General features: G+C 43.1%; 1 protein-coding gene across 3 annotated transcripts in view; it reads left to right on the plus strand.

Moving 5' to 3' along the window:
- GRID2 (glutamate ionotropic receptor delta type subunit 2) overlaps positions 1–19,337 on the plus strand; it is a 1,415,717-nt gene that overhangs the window by 872,546 nt on the left and 523,834 nt on the right. For all 3 annotated transcript variants that reach the window (XM_056106635.1, XM_056106637.1, XM_056106634.1), the window contains 2 exons: positions 2,588–2,761; positions 17,908–18,069. In XM_056106635.1, coding sequence (XP_055962610.1) covers positions 2,588–2,761; positions 17,908–18,069 — 336 coding nt within the window. The remainder of the gene's footprint in view (positions 1–2,587; positions 2,762–17,907; positions 18,070–19,337) is intronic.

Genomic DNA, 19,337 nt, shown 5'->3' on the forward strand with positions numbered 1-19,337 from the left:
TTAGCAGAAAATGAGACAATAGGGGAAGTAGTATATACCTAAGAATGAACAGTGTATGTAGGTTTTATTCTAATGAACTGTTTGTTCATTGTGAGTGGAGGAAAGAGAGTGCTCTATGATAAAATATTGGCAAAACTTATGATTGCTAAAGAAAATAAAACGACATGAAATGCAGTTCCACTGTCTTTTCATAAAAGCTTAACATTATGGATTCTTTAAAAATGTGTGGGGGTGGGGGGCTGGAGCGATATGCCAGCAGGTAGGGCATTTGCCTTGCACACAGTCGACCCGGGTTGATTCCAGGCATCCCGTATGGTCCCCCAACATCACCAAAATTCCTGAGTGCAGAGCCAGGAATAACCCCCGGGCATTGCTGGGTATTACCCAAAAAGCAAAATAAAATAAAATAAAAATGCATTTCTAAAATTTCAATATTTGGCGGAAATATTAACTAATTTTAAAATATTTCTGATAAAGTCTTAGAATGAAATTCACAGTATGTATACTGCCATCTTTTTCTTTGGGAGTAAGTGACAGAGATTCCAAAGTGAACTCTCTTTGCCTTGCTTCTGGTGGCCAGTGACATGTCACAGTCTAAAGGAAGAGACAGCCTTTAAACTGAGAAAAAGCATTCTTCATGGTCCATTAAGAACAAATGCAAAGGAATCCAGGCTCTTCCATTGGACTCAGCTAATGGCAGGTGTTTCTTTATTTTCAGAAAAGCTCTGTTTCATTCAGATCATAAACAAAGATATGTTTGAAAACAAATTACTCTACAGGAAGTGGCAAAAAAAGGGGAGCTCTGACCTCCAAAATCTGCTTTCACGACTGCCCTGGGGCCAGTCAATTAACAGTTTTAACTGGCGGAAAAAGAGCTTTATTAGCAAGAGAGGGACAGCTGTTTGCAAGGTGGTAGACTCTTGCCTCAAAGCAACCACCTTGCTTGCAGGTCACCAGAAGCATTTATTTTCATGGGAAAAGAGAGCAGGAAAGCATCTCTGCTCTCTTTGGGTAGAAGGGAGGCAAGGAGGCAAGTAGGATTGAGATTGGTTGATCATTTTCCATAAGGGCTGATGCTTGAGGCCCACTTCCAATGCATCTACAAATCAAGTTTCCTACTTAAGGCTTAGTGCCTCTTACCCTTCCCCGGGAGACTCAGGGACAAACATTTTCACCTGTTCCCCACTCAACAGGTTTCCTGGTCTCTGCCGTTAAACTCAGCTCTTGAGTTCCGTGAACTGGTTGTAGGGAAAATTAAAAAAATAATAATAATATTTACTCCTGTAAATTGTTTTTTCTGTTTTAATTTTCCATAATCATTCTTTGAATTAAAAGTAAGGAATACTCATTTAAACCCGTCAACTCCCCATTTGTTTTGGGCTGATTTTTTATTTTTGTTGCCACAGTGATCTATTGAAATCAACTGCATATGAATTTCAAAGGGTTCATGGGTTTAAAACATGCTAGATGGACACTCTCCAGGAAAGACCACTTTAGTAAGAGAGTGCTTTGAAACTGAAATATATTCTCATCACTTCTGTTCTGTCTAGTTCCAATTTTAACAGATGTATGTTGTAAAAACATTGTTTCATTTTCATTACTTCTCTATCCAAGAGTGAGCCAATCCTAAAATTTAGGTTTGGACTAAAGAGGTGCAGGGGGAACGTGGGTATAAAATATGTTTCCTTGAGTTTGGCAGACACTCCTGTGCATAATAAATTAACTTGGATAAAAAGCTCCAAGTTCTTCATTCACTCATCCTATTTCACACCGGGCCAGCCCCCAAATTTTCATCTTCATTTTCCACAACAGGATGAAGTTGTACATTTAAGTTAGTGAGTACTTGATTTAAGCGATTCTTTATAAGAAAAAAAAATGTATGAGTTAAAGAAAATAATTCTATGAAATAATTGAAACAGACTATAAAATGACATCCCCTTGTTTTAAGAATCCTGTTCTTCATCACTTAAAAACCAGCATATATTCCTCTGATGTTGCAACTGGGATTCTATCTTGTGGATCATGTAAATTGTAAGAGCAGCTTATCTTGTGGACTTTTTTATTTATTTATTTATTTTGTTAGTGAAACACCACAAGGTACAATTATAGACTTACAAATGTTTGTGCTTGGGTTTCAGTTCTATAATGATCAAGTGCCCATCCCTCCACCAGCGCCCATGCTCATCCTCCACCACCACGGGTCCCAGCATCCCTCCTACCCCCCATCTCCCCCATCCCACCCTGCCTCTGTGGCAGGTCTTGCGGCCTTTTTTTGATGCTTGGACAACATATGAAGTACTCAGCGTAAGAAACATAAGAAATGGAACTTACTGATAGTGTGTATGTAATTCAACTCTTCCACCTTAAATTCATCCATTGATGCCTATGACTTGAAAGAACACCTCCAAGTGACTGGGTCCCTCCATGAACCTGCACAGTATGTGATTGAATATGTGCGCAACATAAGACAAATGGATTACAGGAAGACTCCCTTAGCACTTCCAGATAGCAAGGCATTAATAATTGGGTGCTTCTGTTACTGTATGAATGCATTTCTAATTCTTCCCTTTCTTATCTTATCTCCTAGGAAATAAATGATGTGGATGTGCAAGAACTTGTCAGAAGGTCCATTGGAAGGCTGACTATCATCCGACAGACATTTCCAGTTCCCCAGAATATAAGTCAGCGCTGTTTCCGTGGCAACCACCGAATATCTTCCACACTGTGTGACCCTAAGGATCCATTTGCCCAGAATATGGAGGTATGTGCTTAAGTGCCAGGGCGTGTTTTCAGAGGTGCTTTTGTTGGGTAAATATAAGAGAGCTTTTCAAGTGGGTTTGGAATCAAATTTATGTGCATTTGCCTCTCCTGAACTAACTTCCTCCTTTAACAATTAAAAGTTGATCTGGGAAAAAAAAGAAACACCATGGATAGTCTGTCTCCTAAAATTGACATTTGATTGGTTTTCTCCCAAGTATTCCAAGGACACTTCTGTTACAAAAGATTGATGTGATTTTGGGAAGTGGGCTGAATTTTCCCTTAGTCCTAAATAGAATTTTTGATAATGTGCATGATACAAGTTTAAGGAGTTACAGTCTTTTTTTAAAAAAAAATTAATCTATTAATTAATGTTATATTCTCAACATGCCTGGAATATAAACTTTTATTTAAGTTTATAAAAAAACTTAAGTCTTTATAAAAAAAGACTTAAGAAATATTATAAGTTATATAATGTCTTAAATTTTAAATCTGTACACATTTCTCAAAACTCTCCTTGTGCCCCACCAAATATATTCTACCAAGATGACAGTTTAAAAAAAAAAAGGTTGCTCTGGGGAGTGCTAGAAATCTGTGTCTTTGATTGTTTTGAGTTTATTATAGCAACATAGGCTATTTTCTTAATAGAAATGCAATATGTGACAGTTATTTCCTCCTCTGTATACTGGAATTTGCGGAATTTGCTAAAATTCCTAAAATGTCAAACTCCTGTTACTAAGCTCAATTTTTGTAGGTTCAGGTTTTGGATTTGGGGGCACACCAGCAGCGCTCAGGGCTGACTCCTGGTTTTGTGCCCAGAAAGAACACATCCTGCAGGGCTCAGGAGTCATCAGGGTGCTAAGGAGAGGAACCAGGCCCCCTGTAAGCAGTGGAGTGCCTGTCCTCCATCTGGACAGCCCGTCCCAAAGCTATTAGCATTTCTTGGCCTTAGTAATATAACACGGGCATGGATGTTTATGTTGCCCTGAGCAGTGGCAGGTTTAAAGAACTTCACAAAAAAATTAATTTAGAAATGCAAAATCCCTTGTCATATCTGTTGTGCTATAGAGTCATATTCAATCCAGATGAGGTGTGGCTGGAAGCTTTGGTATTCACAACACAACAAAGAATTTGCAAGTAAATAAATAAAATCTCTGAGCAGCAGAATAGAAACAGCAAGTCCCTGCAGCCTATGCATAAGAATGCCTTTAAATACTTACTAAAAGGAGCCTATTGTTTTCTGTTTTCTAAGGAAAATCCTATCTTTTCATTTCTCTTTACACTGGAGAACTTGATATGTCATTTTAAGTGGGTGTTAAAAAGACAGGAAAATCAGTCCGGAGCTCTAGGAGTGCTCTTAAGTAAAACAAGAAATAGGAAAAAATAAATCAGATACATGGATTCAAATAGCACACCAGTGTAAAACTCTCCCAATAAATATAACCCGGTGTCTTCAAACAGTCCCCAAGAGTTGCCCTGTGTTATCTTGCTATTTGTTAGCATTTAAACAATAAATTGGAGGCCAGGAGAGATAGTACAGTGGGTAAGGTTCTTCCTTGCATGCAACCCACCTGGATTTCATCCCTGACATCCGCCATGGTCCTCTGATTCCCCACCAAGAAGTATCTTTGGAGCAAAGAGCCAGAAATAAATCCTGAGCATAATTGGATGTGCCCGCCCCCCCCCAAAAAAAAAAACATTTAAATGATGACAATGCGATATCAACCAAAATTAAAATCATGGTCAGTTTCAGAATCTCAAAAAATGTTGATTTTTAGAAATGTATCCATCAACTTGTTCAATGTTCACCACTTTTCGTATTTAGATATGTTCGGTCAGTTCGATAATAAAACCCCAAGAGAAAAAATATCTCCCTAGTCATACTCTATAGATCTCTATAGATAAAGGTGATCTTCCAAAACTTCTTTGGGGAGCTGGTCCCTACTACCAGAGCATTTGTCACGAGGCACTGCTTCTCACAGGAACTCGAGAGTCAGTTCGTAGCTCCACCTGGGTGAAAGCTCTTGTCTTTACCTCACAGAAGAGACTTTGGGGACAGTTGGGCAGTGGAGCAGACCAGTTTTGTGGAGGAAAGTAATAATCGTAAGGAGAACGTGGACTTATGAGAGTGGAGAGGAGGGTCCCAGGGGAAGGGATGCGGCCTCTAAGGCAGACGAAGGCGACAGAGCTGGCCGGTGTCCAGGACAGACTGTGCACACAGTTGCATGTGGAGCAGTGACCAGATGCTGTGGGGAGGTGCTTCTGCCCTTTGGGTTTCGGTTTTCTTCCTCTAGCTGCCTCTGCACCGAGAATCTTTGGCAGGGACTCGGGGAGGACTTGCAGCCTTGCGAGCTTACACATTCCCGGCCACCCAGGATCTCTGGGGTCTGGTTTCCATCTGCGTTCACTGCAGGATTCTCCTTTGCAGACTGTGTCTTGTCCCTCCCAGCATTTCTTGATTCGAACTATTTTTGTTTGTTTTTTCAATATTTTTTAGTCACTTTATGGCTTCATGTCTCTCTCTACTGGACCTCTCATCCAATCATTTCTTCACACATATCACCATGTGGCACAGGTCTCCCTGACAGCCGACTCGGGATCAGGGCCCTAGAACCTTTTTTTTTCGGCTCAGTCTCGTGCCCCCTCCCAGATCACAGGATTCCCACCTCCTGCCTTTCTTTCCCTCATCAGACCTGTCACCGCTCCTTGCATCTTTCTGAACATTGGTGACTGGGAGTGTAATTACGGAGAAGGCAGTAGTTAAAATAAGTCATGCTGAAGCCTGCACCGGGCCTTGTTGACATTTTAGTGTCAATCTTATTTATATGCTTACAGCGATCTATCTTAAGATCATTGTGAGTGAGTACAATTGATGTCATGATGATAGTCTCTTCCAGGGAGAAACACATAAAAGAAGTTTCCTTTGAAAGACAGTGAGACGAGGGTGCTCTCCATGACTAGAGGGTGTGCTCTGCTTGCCAAAGGCGTGCGCCTGCCCTGGGCCCCGTGGTCATGGTCGGTGAGAGTGACCCCTGAGACAAACCGGAAGCCTCACCTGAGCACCCCTGGGCACGGCCTGCAAACTAAAGCCAAATGAAGCCAAACTCAAGCTGAAATACTGAAGGCCGTTCCCTGCAAACGAAGAAGCAGGTAGCAAAGTGAAAATTTAGGAAAAGTTGTGAAGGCTTTTTATAGAAAATGCAAAGCAACTACATGTTTTGTTTTTATTTTTTTTTTTGCCATTTTTTAAAAAAAATTATTGTTTGAGTGGGCACCAATAATGTCTCACAACAAATTGTGAGATTTGTTGTTACTGTTTTTGGCATATCGAATAAGTTGTGGTTTTGAATTAATATTTCCTAAGAGCGTTTTTTTTTTTTAAATTTAATACTGGTAATAAGGCCTTACGTGTCACAGAGGTATGATTTTGCACCTTTTAAAAATGTCACCACAGGGGCTGGAGTGATAGCACAGCAGGTAAGGCGTTTGCCTTGCATGCGGCCGACCCAGGTTCGATCCCTGGCATCCCATATGGTCCCCCGAGCACCACCAGGGGTAACCCCTGTGCAACGCCGGGTGTGACCCAAAAAGCGAAAATAAATAAAAAGAATTTAAAAAAATTTTTAAAAAATGTCACCATATCCAAAACAACCTCCCGCACCCCAGGTCAATGGCCTCCTGCCTTTGCTCCGGCTTCCCTCCTGACAATCACAGTTCTACAGAGTCTAGGGCCTCTTGCCCCTTGTTCACTTGCTTTGTTTCTCTCTATTCCACGTGGGAGCAGGTCACCTAGTATGACTCGCTCCTTCTGATTCTTCCACTATCATCACCCACTCCAGTCGCACCCACGCTGGAGCAGCATACACAACAACGTGCACGGTTTCATCGGGCACGGCTTAGTAGTGGTACTCCATGGCGTATCACGTTTGAAACTTCATTTACAATGCATTGATTGTTTTAAATGAGGTGATGTCATTTTCCAAACTATACACCTTGGAACACAGTTCCATACCTTTTTGGAACATAGCACTAAGCACTACCTCACTGTAGAACACCCCAAACCGCCCCCCCCACCCCGTCCACTGGACACTTACCCCTCTCCTTCCACTCTGCTTATCCTGTAAGAACCTCGACTCTGCAGTCCTGGGGCCAAGGACTATCCTCATTGCACTGCATGTGGGTAGGACTGGGGCTGTGAAACCATCCCCAGGCAGTGTCCATGGCTCGGTTGTGTTCCACCTTCCTAGGCCCTTGGTCTTTGGTGCAGCTCAGTCTTTCTCTCCAGCGTGGTTCTGATACCCTGTGAGGGAGCAGGCTTGTGCCAGAGTCCTGTATCTAAGCCAGCCTGGAGCTTGGTTTCAGGTGGTGCAGGGAACAGCCAGGTCAGCTGAATTTACTCCCATGTTTGCTGCTGGCCATGGTATGAGTTTCCAACATGCTCGGACAGTCATGGAGGAATCCCTAGTTGACCGCTCCGTGGCTGAGCTGAAGCTGGCCTGGAACCTGAATGGGCATCTATGGTCTTATACTGGGCTCATGCCGCAGCAGTAAGGTTGAGTGGACAGAGGTATGGCCACTGAACAGGGATAGACCTCAGTGTGGTGTGACCCTAAAGTCAAGCAATCCTGGGCAGTGGCGAGTTTGTAGTCATAACTCGAATGGTGCTTGAGCCATGCACATCTGGGGAGCCCTGGGGGTGTCACCCAAGGGAGCCCCAGATGAAGCTGGGTTAGCCAGATGGCCTAGGTGTGCACGCAAAACAGATGGGGACACAGAAGCTGGTCACTTCTGTCAATGGGGGGGACATAGCAGGCCCGCGGTGGCCACCATGGGGTCTTTATAGCAAGCCCTGGGGAGGGGTGGTAAGGCCTAGAGTGGAATAGGACTGGGCAGAGACCAGCTGTGTGCCATCATGAATGCCCAGGAACAGTTGGGCAGAACGTTCCAGAGTGCCCAGGGGCTACTAGGATTCTAGTTCTTGGTTGTTCGTGGTGTAGCCCCGGCTTGGTGGCCCGGCCAGTGTAGGAGGCAGGGACCACAGCCCCAGCCTGAGGCAGAGTGTGGGCTCCAGGGCTAGTAAGAGAAAAGAGGCTAGCCAGCTCCCCGTGTGGCTTGAGCAAGCTGGCTTGCTCATGGATGGCTGGGCCTGCCGCTGCCACTGGGACTCACTTGCAGGAGATGCTCTCAGAGTTGCCTCCTCCTCCCCAAGGATGCTCGGCTCTTTGCTAAGAGCGGGAAGAGGAATTTGTCTTGGCTCTGCCTCCCTGGAGAGTCGGTTTCCTGCATCACCAGGCTGGCCACCAGCAAGTCTGGGCGAGGTCGCTAATAGGGCAACTGCCAAGACGCCAGGCCGTTGGGACACTTGGTTCCCTCCGTCTAGTCCTGAGATGCTTTGGGTAGGCACTGGTGGCTCCGTGCCACCTTTCTATTTGCAAACATTGTATTATCAAGATTTTTTTTTTGGTTGAATCACCATGAGATGGACCATGACAAAGCTATTCGTACAATGGTCCAGCGTCCATCCCTGCACCAGCAGACATTCCCACCCCTGTCCCTGGCTTCCTTCCTGCTGTCCCCTCACCCCAGCCCAAATCACTCCTGGCGACAACTTGCTCTTGTTCTTTTTGACATCTAGCATTCTTAACCAGTGCAAGGTGACGTGTCCTTGGCGTTTAGGTTTCCATTCTTGGTAATGAGTGACGGGCGCTTCTTCACATGTCCGTCAGTTTTTGGGTAACTGGACAGCTCTTCTCCCGTTTGCTAGCAGGGTAGCTTGATTCCTTGTTCAATTTCATGGGTTCTGTATTGATCTTGGATATTAGGTATTTATCAGATAGATGGTCTGTGAATATTTTTTCCATTTAGTATGATGTCTTTCAGATCCTGAACAATCAGTTGGAGGCTCTTCATGTTCCTAGAATGAACAGACGCCATTGGGCTACACTAGCATGCGACAGGGACAAATGGAGACGTTACCGGTACCCACTCGAGCAAAGCGATGATTAATGGGAAATCAAGTGATCAAGTCAAGTGATGATGTCTTTCACTGTATCGCTGTCATCCTGTTGTTCATCAGTTTTTCTCGAGCAGGCACCAGTAACGTCATCATTCGTCATAGCCCTGAGATTTTAGCATGTGCCACATTGGAGGCTCCTTTAGGGTCAGGGGAACGAGACCCACCATTGTTACTGGGTTTTAGCATATCGAATATGCCACGGGGAGCTTGCCAGACTGCCGTGCAAGCAGGATACACTTGGTAGCCTGATGGTTTCTCCAAGAGTGAGAACTAGACAATAAGAGGTTGTTGCGTGCTTCCAGGAGCTGGGTTTTATAGTCCCTGGATCTTGGCCTTCGAAGGATAACATTGTGCCGGGGCAGTTGTTGAGTGTAACGCCTGGCTACTGGAAGATGGGGGATCTGGGTGGAGGAGGCCCAGTCCCGATCTAGGAGGCTTGGAGATCTCAGCCCCGGGTCCCGCACACCTGGGTTCCTCTGCCGGTTCCTTCATGCGTGAGGCATGATGTCTTCAGTCTTATCAATAGCTTCTTTCACCATGTTTAGTTTGATGTAATCGGACTTCCTTATTTTTGGTTTTGTTTTCTTTCTGTGGACTTCACTTACTCAGGAGAGCATTGAATGCTCTGCCAGCATATTTCAACCTAAGCCTTTAGCTCATGGAGGGGGGATGTTGAACACCTGGCAGTCCTCAGAGCTTAGTCCCACCTCTACACACCAGGGTCATTCCTAACAAACTTATGGTGTGCCGGGGATTGAACCCAGGCTGGCCACATGCAAGGCAAACACCCTACCCACTATACTATCACTTCACCCCAATTTGGCTCGGTTTTGAATAAACTTTTGCACATGGTTTAAAATAGTTTTATTATATTGCATGTGGATTCTCAGTTTTCCAAACACAATTTGTTGAAGAGGTTTTGTTTAGCCATTTTGCATTCTTGGATCGTTACTTGTAAATTATTTCTGAGCTATCAATTCTAATACATCGGTCTAAATGTCAGCCTTTATTGCATACCACACTCTTTGGAATGCTACACTTCTATTTTATAGTTTTAGGTCAGAGTGTGATATGCTTCCTGTACATTTTTCCCTCAGGAATACTATTCAGGGGTGTGATTCCATACACATTATTGTAATATTTACTCTTGAAGAATGCAATGAGAATTTTTGAGGATCACACTTAATCTGTATGATTTGTTAGAATAATTACTTTAATAATATTAATTATTTCAACAACTGGCATGGGATATTTATTGAGTTCTTTGTGTCTTCTTTTTAATAGTGACAGTTTTTAATGGACAAATTTTCCATCTCCTTTGTTCAATTGATTCTTAGGTACTTGATTTCTTTAAATGTAATTTTAAATGGGATTTTTTATGGGTCATAATAGATTATAATGAGCAGCTTTGTGCAAGTAAAATTGAGGTCCTAGAAGAATTGAACAAATTATTAAATCATACAGACTCCCAAAACTGAATCACGAAGAAATAGAACATCCAAACAGATGCTTACAAGGGAGTAAATTAAAAAAGCAATTAAAAGCCTTTTTTTTCTCCACACAAACAAAATCACATGTCTAAGTGTGTTCACTTGTGAGTTGTATAAACCTTCAGAGATGACCTGTTATTTAACCTTTTCTAAATTTTCCCCCAAATTGAAGCACCTGGAATTTTTTCAAAACTTTTTATGAGACCATTCTTATAGTGAAACCAAAAGCAGACAAAAATATCATAAAACTATGAAAAATTGTAGATCAATAACCTCTTTGAACACAGATGCAAAAATCCACCACAAGATCTTAGTGAGTCAAATTCAACGTACATTTAAATGGCCATATGTTTATTACCAAATGGGATTTATTCCAGGAAAGTAATAATGATTCAACATACACAAATCAAATAATGTTGTATACCATGTCAGCAAAAAGAAATATTAAAATTATGTGATCCTTCCAGTAGACACAGAGAAATATTTGAAAAGATTCATCATTCATTTATTATAAAACAAATAAACAAACTCTAATAAAATGGTTATAGAAGGAATTTAGCTCAGTTTGGCAAACCCTAACATACTGAATAGCAAAAAGCTTAAAAGCTTTTCCTTTAAGATCTCGCATAAGACAAGGATGTTATTTTCTCACTAGTATTGTTCAACATAGTATTAGAAATCTCAGTCATAGAAAATAGAGATCAAAAAAAAGAAATAAATGGATTCGATTGGAAAGCAGCAAAAATATCATTATTTAAGGATGATACTGTATTACATATAGGCTATCCAAAGGGGGAAGAAAAACTAAAACAATTATGAATTCCAAACTTCAAAATGAACAAACAAAAATATGTTGCACTTCCATATATAAGCAACAAACTAGAAGCAAAAAGAATATTAAAAAAATTGAATTTACAATTGCCATACTACTTTAAAATGTGATCTAAAAAAATTAAAAAAAAAAACTCAGGGGCTGGAGTGAGCGAAGCAGGTAGGGTGTTTGCCTTGCTGAGGCTGACCCAGTTCGATTTCCAGCATCCCATATGGTCCCCCGAGCACCGCCAGGAGTAATTCCTGAGTGCAGAGCCAGGTGTGACTAAAAAAGGAAAAATAAATAAATAAATAAATAAATAAATAACTCAATTGCTTGGCACAACATAAAAAGCCATAGGTATAAGTATTAAACTACCATTTAAAAATGCTAAGGAAGTTTTTGGGAATAGAGCCTACATATAGGCATTGTTGTATAACTCCAATTTTCAAAATAAAATTGAAAAAAAATCTGAAATAGTTTTACACAGGAAAGAATGATATTTAAAATAAATCACTGCATGTCTGGTTTGCAAGACTTCCAGTGAATTACTAGGATTTTCGAAAGGAAAGTGACAGGCAAATTAAAGTGTAGGTCGTTTTCTTTCAGATTGGATAAATATCATAAATCATATGCTGATTTCATATAGTACGCAAAATTTTTGACTATAAATACCTTATGGAGTCAAAAAATTTGTGATTTTTGTGTCTTCGCAGGCCAGCTACAGATTTGATTGGGGTGGAGGGGCGGGGGGTGAGCCCCGCCTGGCGTGCTGATGGGTAGGGCCAGTGGGGGTGGTGGACAGGGTTTTCCAGGTGTTGGGCGGAGCTAGGTGCCTGGTGGGGAGAACAGCTGGCTGGTGGGCGGGGCAGACAGGTGGTGGGCGGGGCAAGCCAGTGGATGGGCGGGGCAGGCTGGAGTGATGGGCAGGGTTTGCCGGGTACTGGGCGGCGCTAGCTGCCTGGTGGGCGGGGCGATCTGGCAGTGGGCGGGGAGTGGGCGGGGCTCGCCGGTGGTGGGCGGGGCAGGGAGGTGCAGGCCTGTGCATGACCCGCCTTGGACCCAGGTGCTGGTCCGGGAGATCCAGCCCATGGAAGCGCATCCTGGGAGACACTGGACAGGGCGTGCGGCGGCCCAGCGCCAGGTGCAGGTGCAAGTGCAAGTGTGGTGCGACAGGCCTGCAGCAGGGCCTGAAGGGGAAGCGGGGATGGTCCAGTGGTCCTGCGGGCAGGTGAGCAGGGGGTGGGACCCTGGGGCGGGACCTGGTGTCGCCGCCGGGGCTTGGATGCTCTTGTCGCTGGTTCAGAGCAGAGTGGACCCTCTGCAGGGTCGCTGGCCCCGGGCTGGGCCGGGAGCGGGGTGGGGGGACCCCCCGGACCCCGATGTCAGGTGACTGGTGGCATGCGGACCTCCCTCAGTTCACTCCTGGCTTTGAAACATTCAGAACATACCCGTCTCATTATTTTTAAGGTTATAACACGAACCTTTTAGAAATGGAAGGTTATTATTTAAAATATTTCCATTTCAACTACTTAGTTTCCGTCTCCAAAGTCATCTAGTGAAATTTATATGCCTTGATTTACTATTATTATTATTATTATTATTATTATTATTATTATTATTATCGGTTTGGGGTTTACTGGATGCTCAGGGGGTTACTTCTAGCTCTGCACTCAGGAGTTCCTCCTGGCGCTGCTCCTGCTCAGGGCACCCCCTAGATGGTGGGGATTGAACTTGGTGATCTGTGTGCAAGGCAAATGCTCTACCCGCTGTGCATTCCTCCAGCCCCGATACATCTTTAATATGATGCAGTTATATTCTGTATCTCTGGCCACTTTCTGAAAGCTGGGGCTCACCACCGGGACTTCTTTTCCTCTCTTTTGTACGTGTGGAATTGGAAGATATTCAAAACGTATTTATAAATACCCTACTCTTAAATCACAAGGAGGTCTTTATATTTATCCATGAAATTCTGCTCCAAGATCTCATTTTTTTTAAAAAAATGATTATTTCTGCATGAATGGAAATGAATAAAATATGCTTATCAAATTTGTAACTGACATAACTCTAAGGAAGAAATCTTGCATTGCATTCCATAGCCAAGAGCCAAATAGTTAATATTCACTGAAGAGTGACTCTAAATGTTGAATTTCAAAGAGATAAAGTATAGGCTCAAAATGAAAATAAGTTTAGATGAATGAACCTTCATCCAACAGTTGTCGAAGGCTGCAAAATGAAGGCAGATTTCTTCTGAGCTTAACCAACATCAGTTTCTCTAAACCATACCCATGTGATGTTGGTCTCTGCTTAAGAAGCGTTTTTCTAAGATCCAGGGTGTTAAGGTTTCTCTGTTTTGTGTTTGAGATACACTTGGCTGTGCTCAGGGATTAAGAGGGACAACTCAGAAGGCCACACGGGGTTCCAGGGACTGACTGTGTTTGGCTGCGTGTTAGGCAAGGGCTTTTTCTGTTGAACTGTATCTCTGGCCTGAGAGGGTTAACATTTCTAGTCCTCTGTTCTAGTCTGATCATATCTGCAGGAAGGTGTCAGTTCAGAAAACAACTTCAAGCAGAGAAAATTAACAAATGAGGAACAAGGACGAGAGTCACAGGGATAGGCAACTCAATGATTATACTAAATGAACAACAACTGTGGGGAGGAGGTGATTTAGGACAAACAGAAGCTAGTGCCAAGTACCAGAAGGCCGTCATCGAAATAAACATGGGGCTCCTTCGTGGTTTCAAGAGGTCAGAAGTGTGTGGCTGACAGAGAGAGGGCTGGTCACCTGGGAACCCGGAGTTGGTAGGTGAGGCATGCATTCCTGTCTAGTCAAGTGCTCTGAATTGTGTGCAAGAATAGGCGTAAAGGTCATGTTTGTGGGGCCGGAGCAATAGCACAGCAGAAAGGGCATTTTCCATGCATGCAGTTGTCCAGATCCCAGCCCTGGCATCTCATGTGGTCCTTCACACACTGCCGAGAATAATCCCTGAGTCCAGAACCAAGAGTGACCCCTGAAACCTCCAGGTGTGCCCCCTAACAAAAACAAACAAGTAAACAAAAGATAATCTATGGAAATATAAAATGCTCTTATTCACTGTTGGGAGATGTGGACAATCTCTTAAATAGTGGCCAACAGGTCAGTGGATGGTAGAGAAAAGAGCCTTGAGTCATAACCATGGAAAAGACATCAACCTCAAAAGCGAATGGGCACTTCGCTGACAAAGAAGCCATCAGACGGTGTTAGAACACTCAGAAAATGGCTTCACTTTCTTTGGATATGCTGATAGGAATGTGGGCAAATGATGAGAGACCATTATTTATAGTAAAACCCGCCCTATGGATGGTACGGAGTTCTTATATTTGAGATCAGCTGAATACTCCAAGGACATGTCTTAAGGATTACAAATATCGCTGGCCATGACACAAAAGTGTTGGAATAGAAGACAACTTAGGTAGACAGGAAAAATCCAATTTTTTCAAACCTACTAGATATTAAACTTTGTTTTTCTGTTAAAATTTTTAGGTTTTTGTTTATTTTTTGAAGGGTGGGCACACCCTTCAATGTTCAGGGCTGACTCTTGGTTCTGTGCTCAGGAATCATTTCTGGTGGGGTCTGGCGGACATAGATGGTGCTGAGAATCAAGTGAGCTTGGCTGAAGGGAAGGGAAACACCTTAACTCCCCTACATTTAATTATCTTTTGCTTTTGAGAGCTATTTATCAAAAACCAAATGTGTTAAACTCTAAGCTAAGTTAAATTACAAGTAAGAAAAGCAACTGTGAAAAAAGGAAAAATATAGAGAGGTCGCATTCATAGAGAATGAGGGAATATCATTTATTAATATTTCAAACAATCTTTTATGTCACTGATCACTGTCACTCATCTCCCGTTGTTCATTGATTTACTCGAGCAGACCCAATAACATTGTGAGACTTGTTGTTACTGTGTTTGGAATATCGAATACATCACGGGGAGCTTGCCAGGCTTTGCCATGAGGGCAAGATACTCTGGGTAGCTTGCCGGGCTCTCTGAGAGGGGCGGAGGAATCGAACTCGGGTCGACCGGGTTGGTTGCATGCAAGGCAAACGCCCTACCCGCTGTGCTATCGCTCCACTATAATATGTTATGTTATGGTCTTCACTTTTATTTTTGATTATAGGTCCAGTGGGGATATGCAATATGTCTCCTGGGAGATCAAAGGAGAACAGCGCAGTGTGGTAGTGTGGGGTGGCATCCTGAATTCACAGTTCAGAAACGCTTAGTTTGTGGCCTATGCATTCATATTGGAGGAGGTTGACTCGTTGACCAGAGGGAAAAATGCCATCAAAGGATTCTACCATAACAGTCTGACGAGGCAGAAGCAGGAGCACCGTGAAGCTCGAGAAATCACAGCAAGACAGTGAATTGCAGAGGGGCTGGGGGAGGAGTATGCAAGATTAGTGTTCGCTGAGAAATTAGGAAATGACTTTGCACTCATCTTTCATGGTTTTCATTGAGGTTCTCCTTTTCGCTTTTAAGGACGGAAAGGAAACTTTTCTCTGTGTTTCCTGCAGACTGATGGCAGCGATTGCCAGACATGCTGGGGAGAAAAAATACAAATAACTGCACGTGGATCTTAGAGCCAGAGGGACAGACCATCCTAAGGGAAGCTTGGAGTGTGGGGCCGTGAGGGGCAGTTTTGGGAGAGGGGGACTCATATGACAGAGGCCTGGGATTCCACGCTTCCTCCACCATGGTCACAGATTTCTCCAAAGAGGGATTATTTTCAGTACTTGATTATTTCCAGATCTTGATTCTCTGTAATAGTCTCAATTTCATTCTGCCAGGTGGTTAAAGAAGGGGTGTGGGATAGTACCAGTATGCACTCCCAGGACACACCTCAGTTTAGTACAGGGCACATGGACAGACCGAGATTTGCAGACTCTTCACGGTCCAATTTAGACTTAATTTTTGTTCAGGCAAAACTTTTTAACTACAAGGCTTAATATTTGTTCATTGCCGATTTTCGCCATTCCCTTAGTGAATCTAAGAATGGTCTGGCAAACCAGGGTTGGCCTCTGGGCTGGCTGTGAGGATGAGCTCAGCCTGCAGTAATATTTCCTCATAAAACCAGGCTCAGTAGCCGAGTGAGGCCACAGCGGGAAGGCACTCACCTGGTACACAACCCAGCTTCGATTCCCAGCACCACCCGGGTCCCTTGAGCCTTGCCAGGAGTGTTCCCTGCATGCAGAGCTAGAAGTAAGTCCTGAGCATTGTTAGAGGTGGCATAAAATCAAAAACAAACAAAATACAAGCTCATTTTTTTGTAGTGGATGAACGAGACAAAAAGTAAACAATAACTAAAACAAAAACAATAGCAATCATGGGCCTCATTCTCCTGACCCTGAAAGAGACCCCAATATGCCATCGGGCTACACTAGCACTTGACAGGGACAAATGGAGATCTTACTGGCACCTGCTCGAGCAAATCGATGAACAACAGGATGACAGTGACAGTGACAGTGGATGAATGACTCTCTAAAGAAAGTTCTGCATGGGGCTGGAGCGATAGCACATGGGTAGGCCGTTTGCCTTGCATGCAGTTGACCCCTGTTTGATTCCCAGCATCCCATATGGTCCGCCAGCACCACCAGGAGTAATTCCTGAGTGCAGAACCAGGAGGAACCCCTGTGTATCACTGGGTGTGACCCATAAAGCAAGAACAAAAAAAAAAGAAAAAGACAGTTCTGCCTTCCATAAGCATTGTACATATCAAATGATGCTTTATAAACACAGATGGTTTCCTATTAAAGAAAAAAAAAAGCCCAAGGAATGTTGGGAAGCCTTTACTAAAAATTTCTCTTCTCATAGCATCTGACTTTCATTTCCTCAGTCATCTATTACTATACTCTGATGCAGATAGACAAATGTTGAAGGATTCCTGCAGGAGTCATTATAAGTCAGGATTTATCAACATAGTCCCTCTTTCATTTTTAGGGAAAACTATGCTCTTTTAGTCAATACTTAACTGATCTGCACTAAATGAGGCATAAGAACGCAAGAGGTCCTGGCAAAAGTCTCATACCTTTTAATTTATTATAAGGAAGATAATAACATCGTTACCTTAGAAAAGAAAGCTGTGTTGCTATACACAAGTACATTCACTGACACTGAATAGTTTGTGGTATTTATCATGTCTTGAATGAAAATAGTTGTGAATAGTCACAGACTTTTCTACACCGTCTTGATCTTTGTAATGCTTATGTCTAATACTGTTTCAGCTTATTTATTTTTACAGAACTCCTATAGGCAGGCGTGTGCATGCTCTCAGCGCGCACGCGCGCACACACACACACACACACACACACACACACACACACACCACATTCAGTTGGTTTCCTTTTTTTTTCACCTGGCATATCTTATATGTAAGATGGAGATGCTGTTTCTCCATCTGAATGACCAGAATGCTAGCACTTGACACATCCATATAACGTATTCTTCAGCTTGCCCTTCCTGAGTCGTGAGCTCTCAGATCTGTCTCTTTTCAGAAAGGAATAAGGGCCGGTGATTTTCTCAGGTCTGACACTAACAACCTTGCCTCTGTCAAAACTTTTCTTTTTTATCTCTTCTTTCACACCTAAATAACCGGAAGAGCAATTGAGATATACAATCAGACACGACTTCATTCTCAACGGCAAAATGACCCGGGAAATGAAAAATGAAATCTGCTTAATAAAGAACCCAGCGGAGCACCCATCTGGAACATGCACCGGAGCAGCCGAACTGACTCTGTGCTCCAACTCTCGGCGGGCCTTGCTGGTTCTAACGGACACCGTCCATTGTCTTTGCAGATTTCAAACCTCTACATCTATGACACTGTGCTTCTGCTCGCCAATGCTTTTCATAAGAAGCTGGAGGACCGCAAGTGGCACAGCATGGCAAGTCTGTCCTGTATCCGGAAGAACTCCAAGCCCTGGCAGGGGGGCCGGTCCATGCTGGAGACCATCAAGAAGGTAAGCTCCCTCCCACTCGATGCCTCTTTTGCAAACCACAGCACCTAGAAGGAGAGAGAGAACAGAAGGGAATGCCCTGCCACAGAGGGGGATGGGGGTGGGAGGAATACTGGGACCCGTGGTGGTGGAAAATGGGCACTAGTGGAGGGATGGGCACTCGATCACTGTATAACTGAAACCCAAGCACAAAAAGTTGTAAGTCTACAACTCTACCTCATGGTGTTTCACTAATAAAAATTTAAAAATAAAATAAAAATGTGGGAAAAAAAGAAGGTAAGCTCCCTTTAGCATGTCCAGCTTTCCTGTTTCCAAGGGTGGAGGAAATGATAACGTGTTAGGATGACTTATCTTCTAGAATGATATTCCCCTCATCAATACTGCCAACTCAAAACAAATACACCATCTGGAAGAAATGGAAGGTGAAAACAATTAAGTCACAGAAGCATCAGTGCACAAAAAAGCGGGAGGTCCCATTTACTTCAGGGGATGTCAAGGAGAAATTAGTGATTGAAATAGTCTAAATTGCTTCAGTTATATCAATAGGGATGTGATGTTCAGATTACTTTGATACCTGTCACAAAGCATGAAACTGTTTTTTTTTAATACCATCAGCTGACAAAAATTACTCAATTTAATTGTGTTCAAGTTAGCTAAGATACAGTAAGATGCTGTCATTCATTTCTCTCCCGGTAGAAACGTAAGTTATCAGCAGTGGGTATTTTCAGCAGTGGTGAGGCATTCTGGATATTCGATGGTATTTTTCTTCTTCACTGTCAGAGCAGCGTTTACCCTGGCTGTGACCTGCTTTGGCTTCCCTACCTGTTCTGTCTCCAGAAGTCAGTTCTTTTGGCGTTTTTTTTTCCAAAAGTATAAACACTCTGCAGTTTATTGGCCTCTTTGTCATGTCATTCTTGAGAGCATTTTCAGTTTGTCTCTCACAGCTTCTTGGATCTAAAATGAAATGATTAATAAAACATGCAAATTTATCCCGAAAGCTTGACAGAAAGAAGGCAGCTATTTATAAATTTATAAGCTTTAATTTGCCCTTCTTTCTATACATCTGCCTTTCTCTCTTGAAACAAAAAGAAGAAAGCTAGCCAAATGACCGATGAGTATATTTGGAAAGGCTAGAAAAAAAATCTACTAATTTAGCACAAGAGGTGAAAGTAGGTATGAAAGCCAGGCAATAGCGGGAGAAAAAAAAATGCTTCAAATAGAGCCCAGATCTTTCCTCGGTACAGTTCCCTCCCTGCAAAGAATCACTCTAA

This window comes from Sorex fumeus, unplaced genomic scaffold (assembly GCF_029834395.1).
Source record: "Sorex fumeus unplaced genomic scaffold, SorFum_2.1 ptg000136l, whole genome shotgun sequence".
Lineage (NCBI taxonomy): Eukaryota > Metazoa > Chordata > Mammalia > Eulipotyphla > Soricidae > Sorex > Sorex fumeus.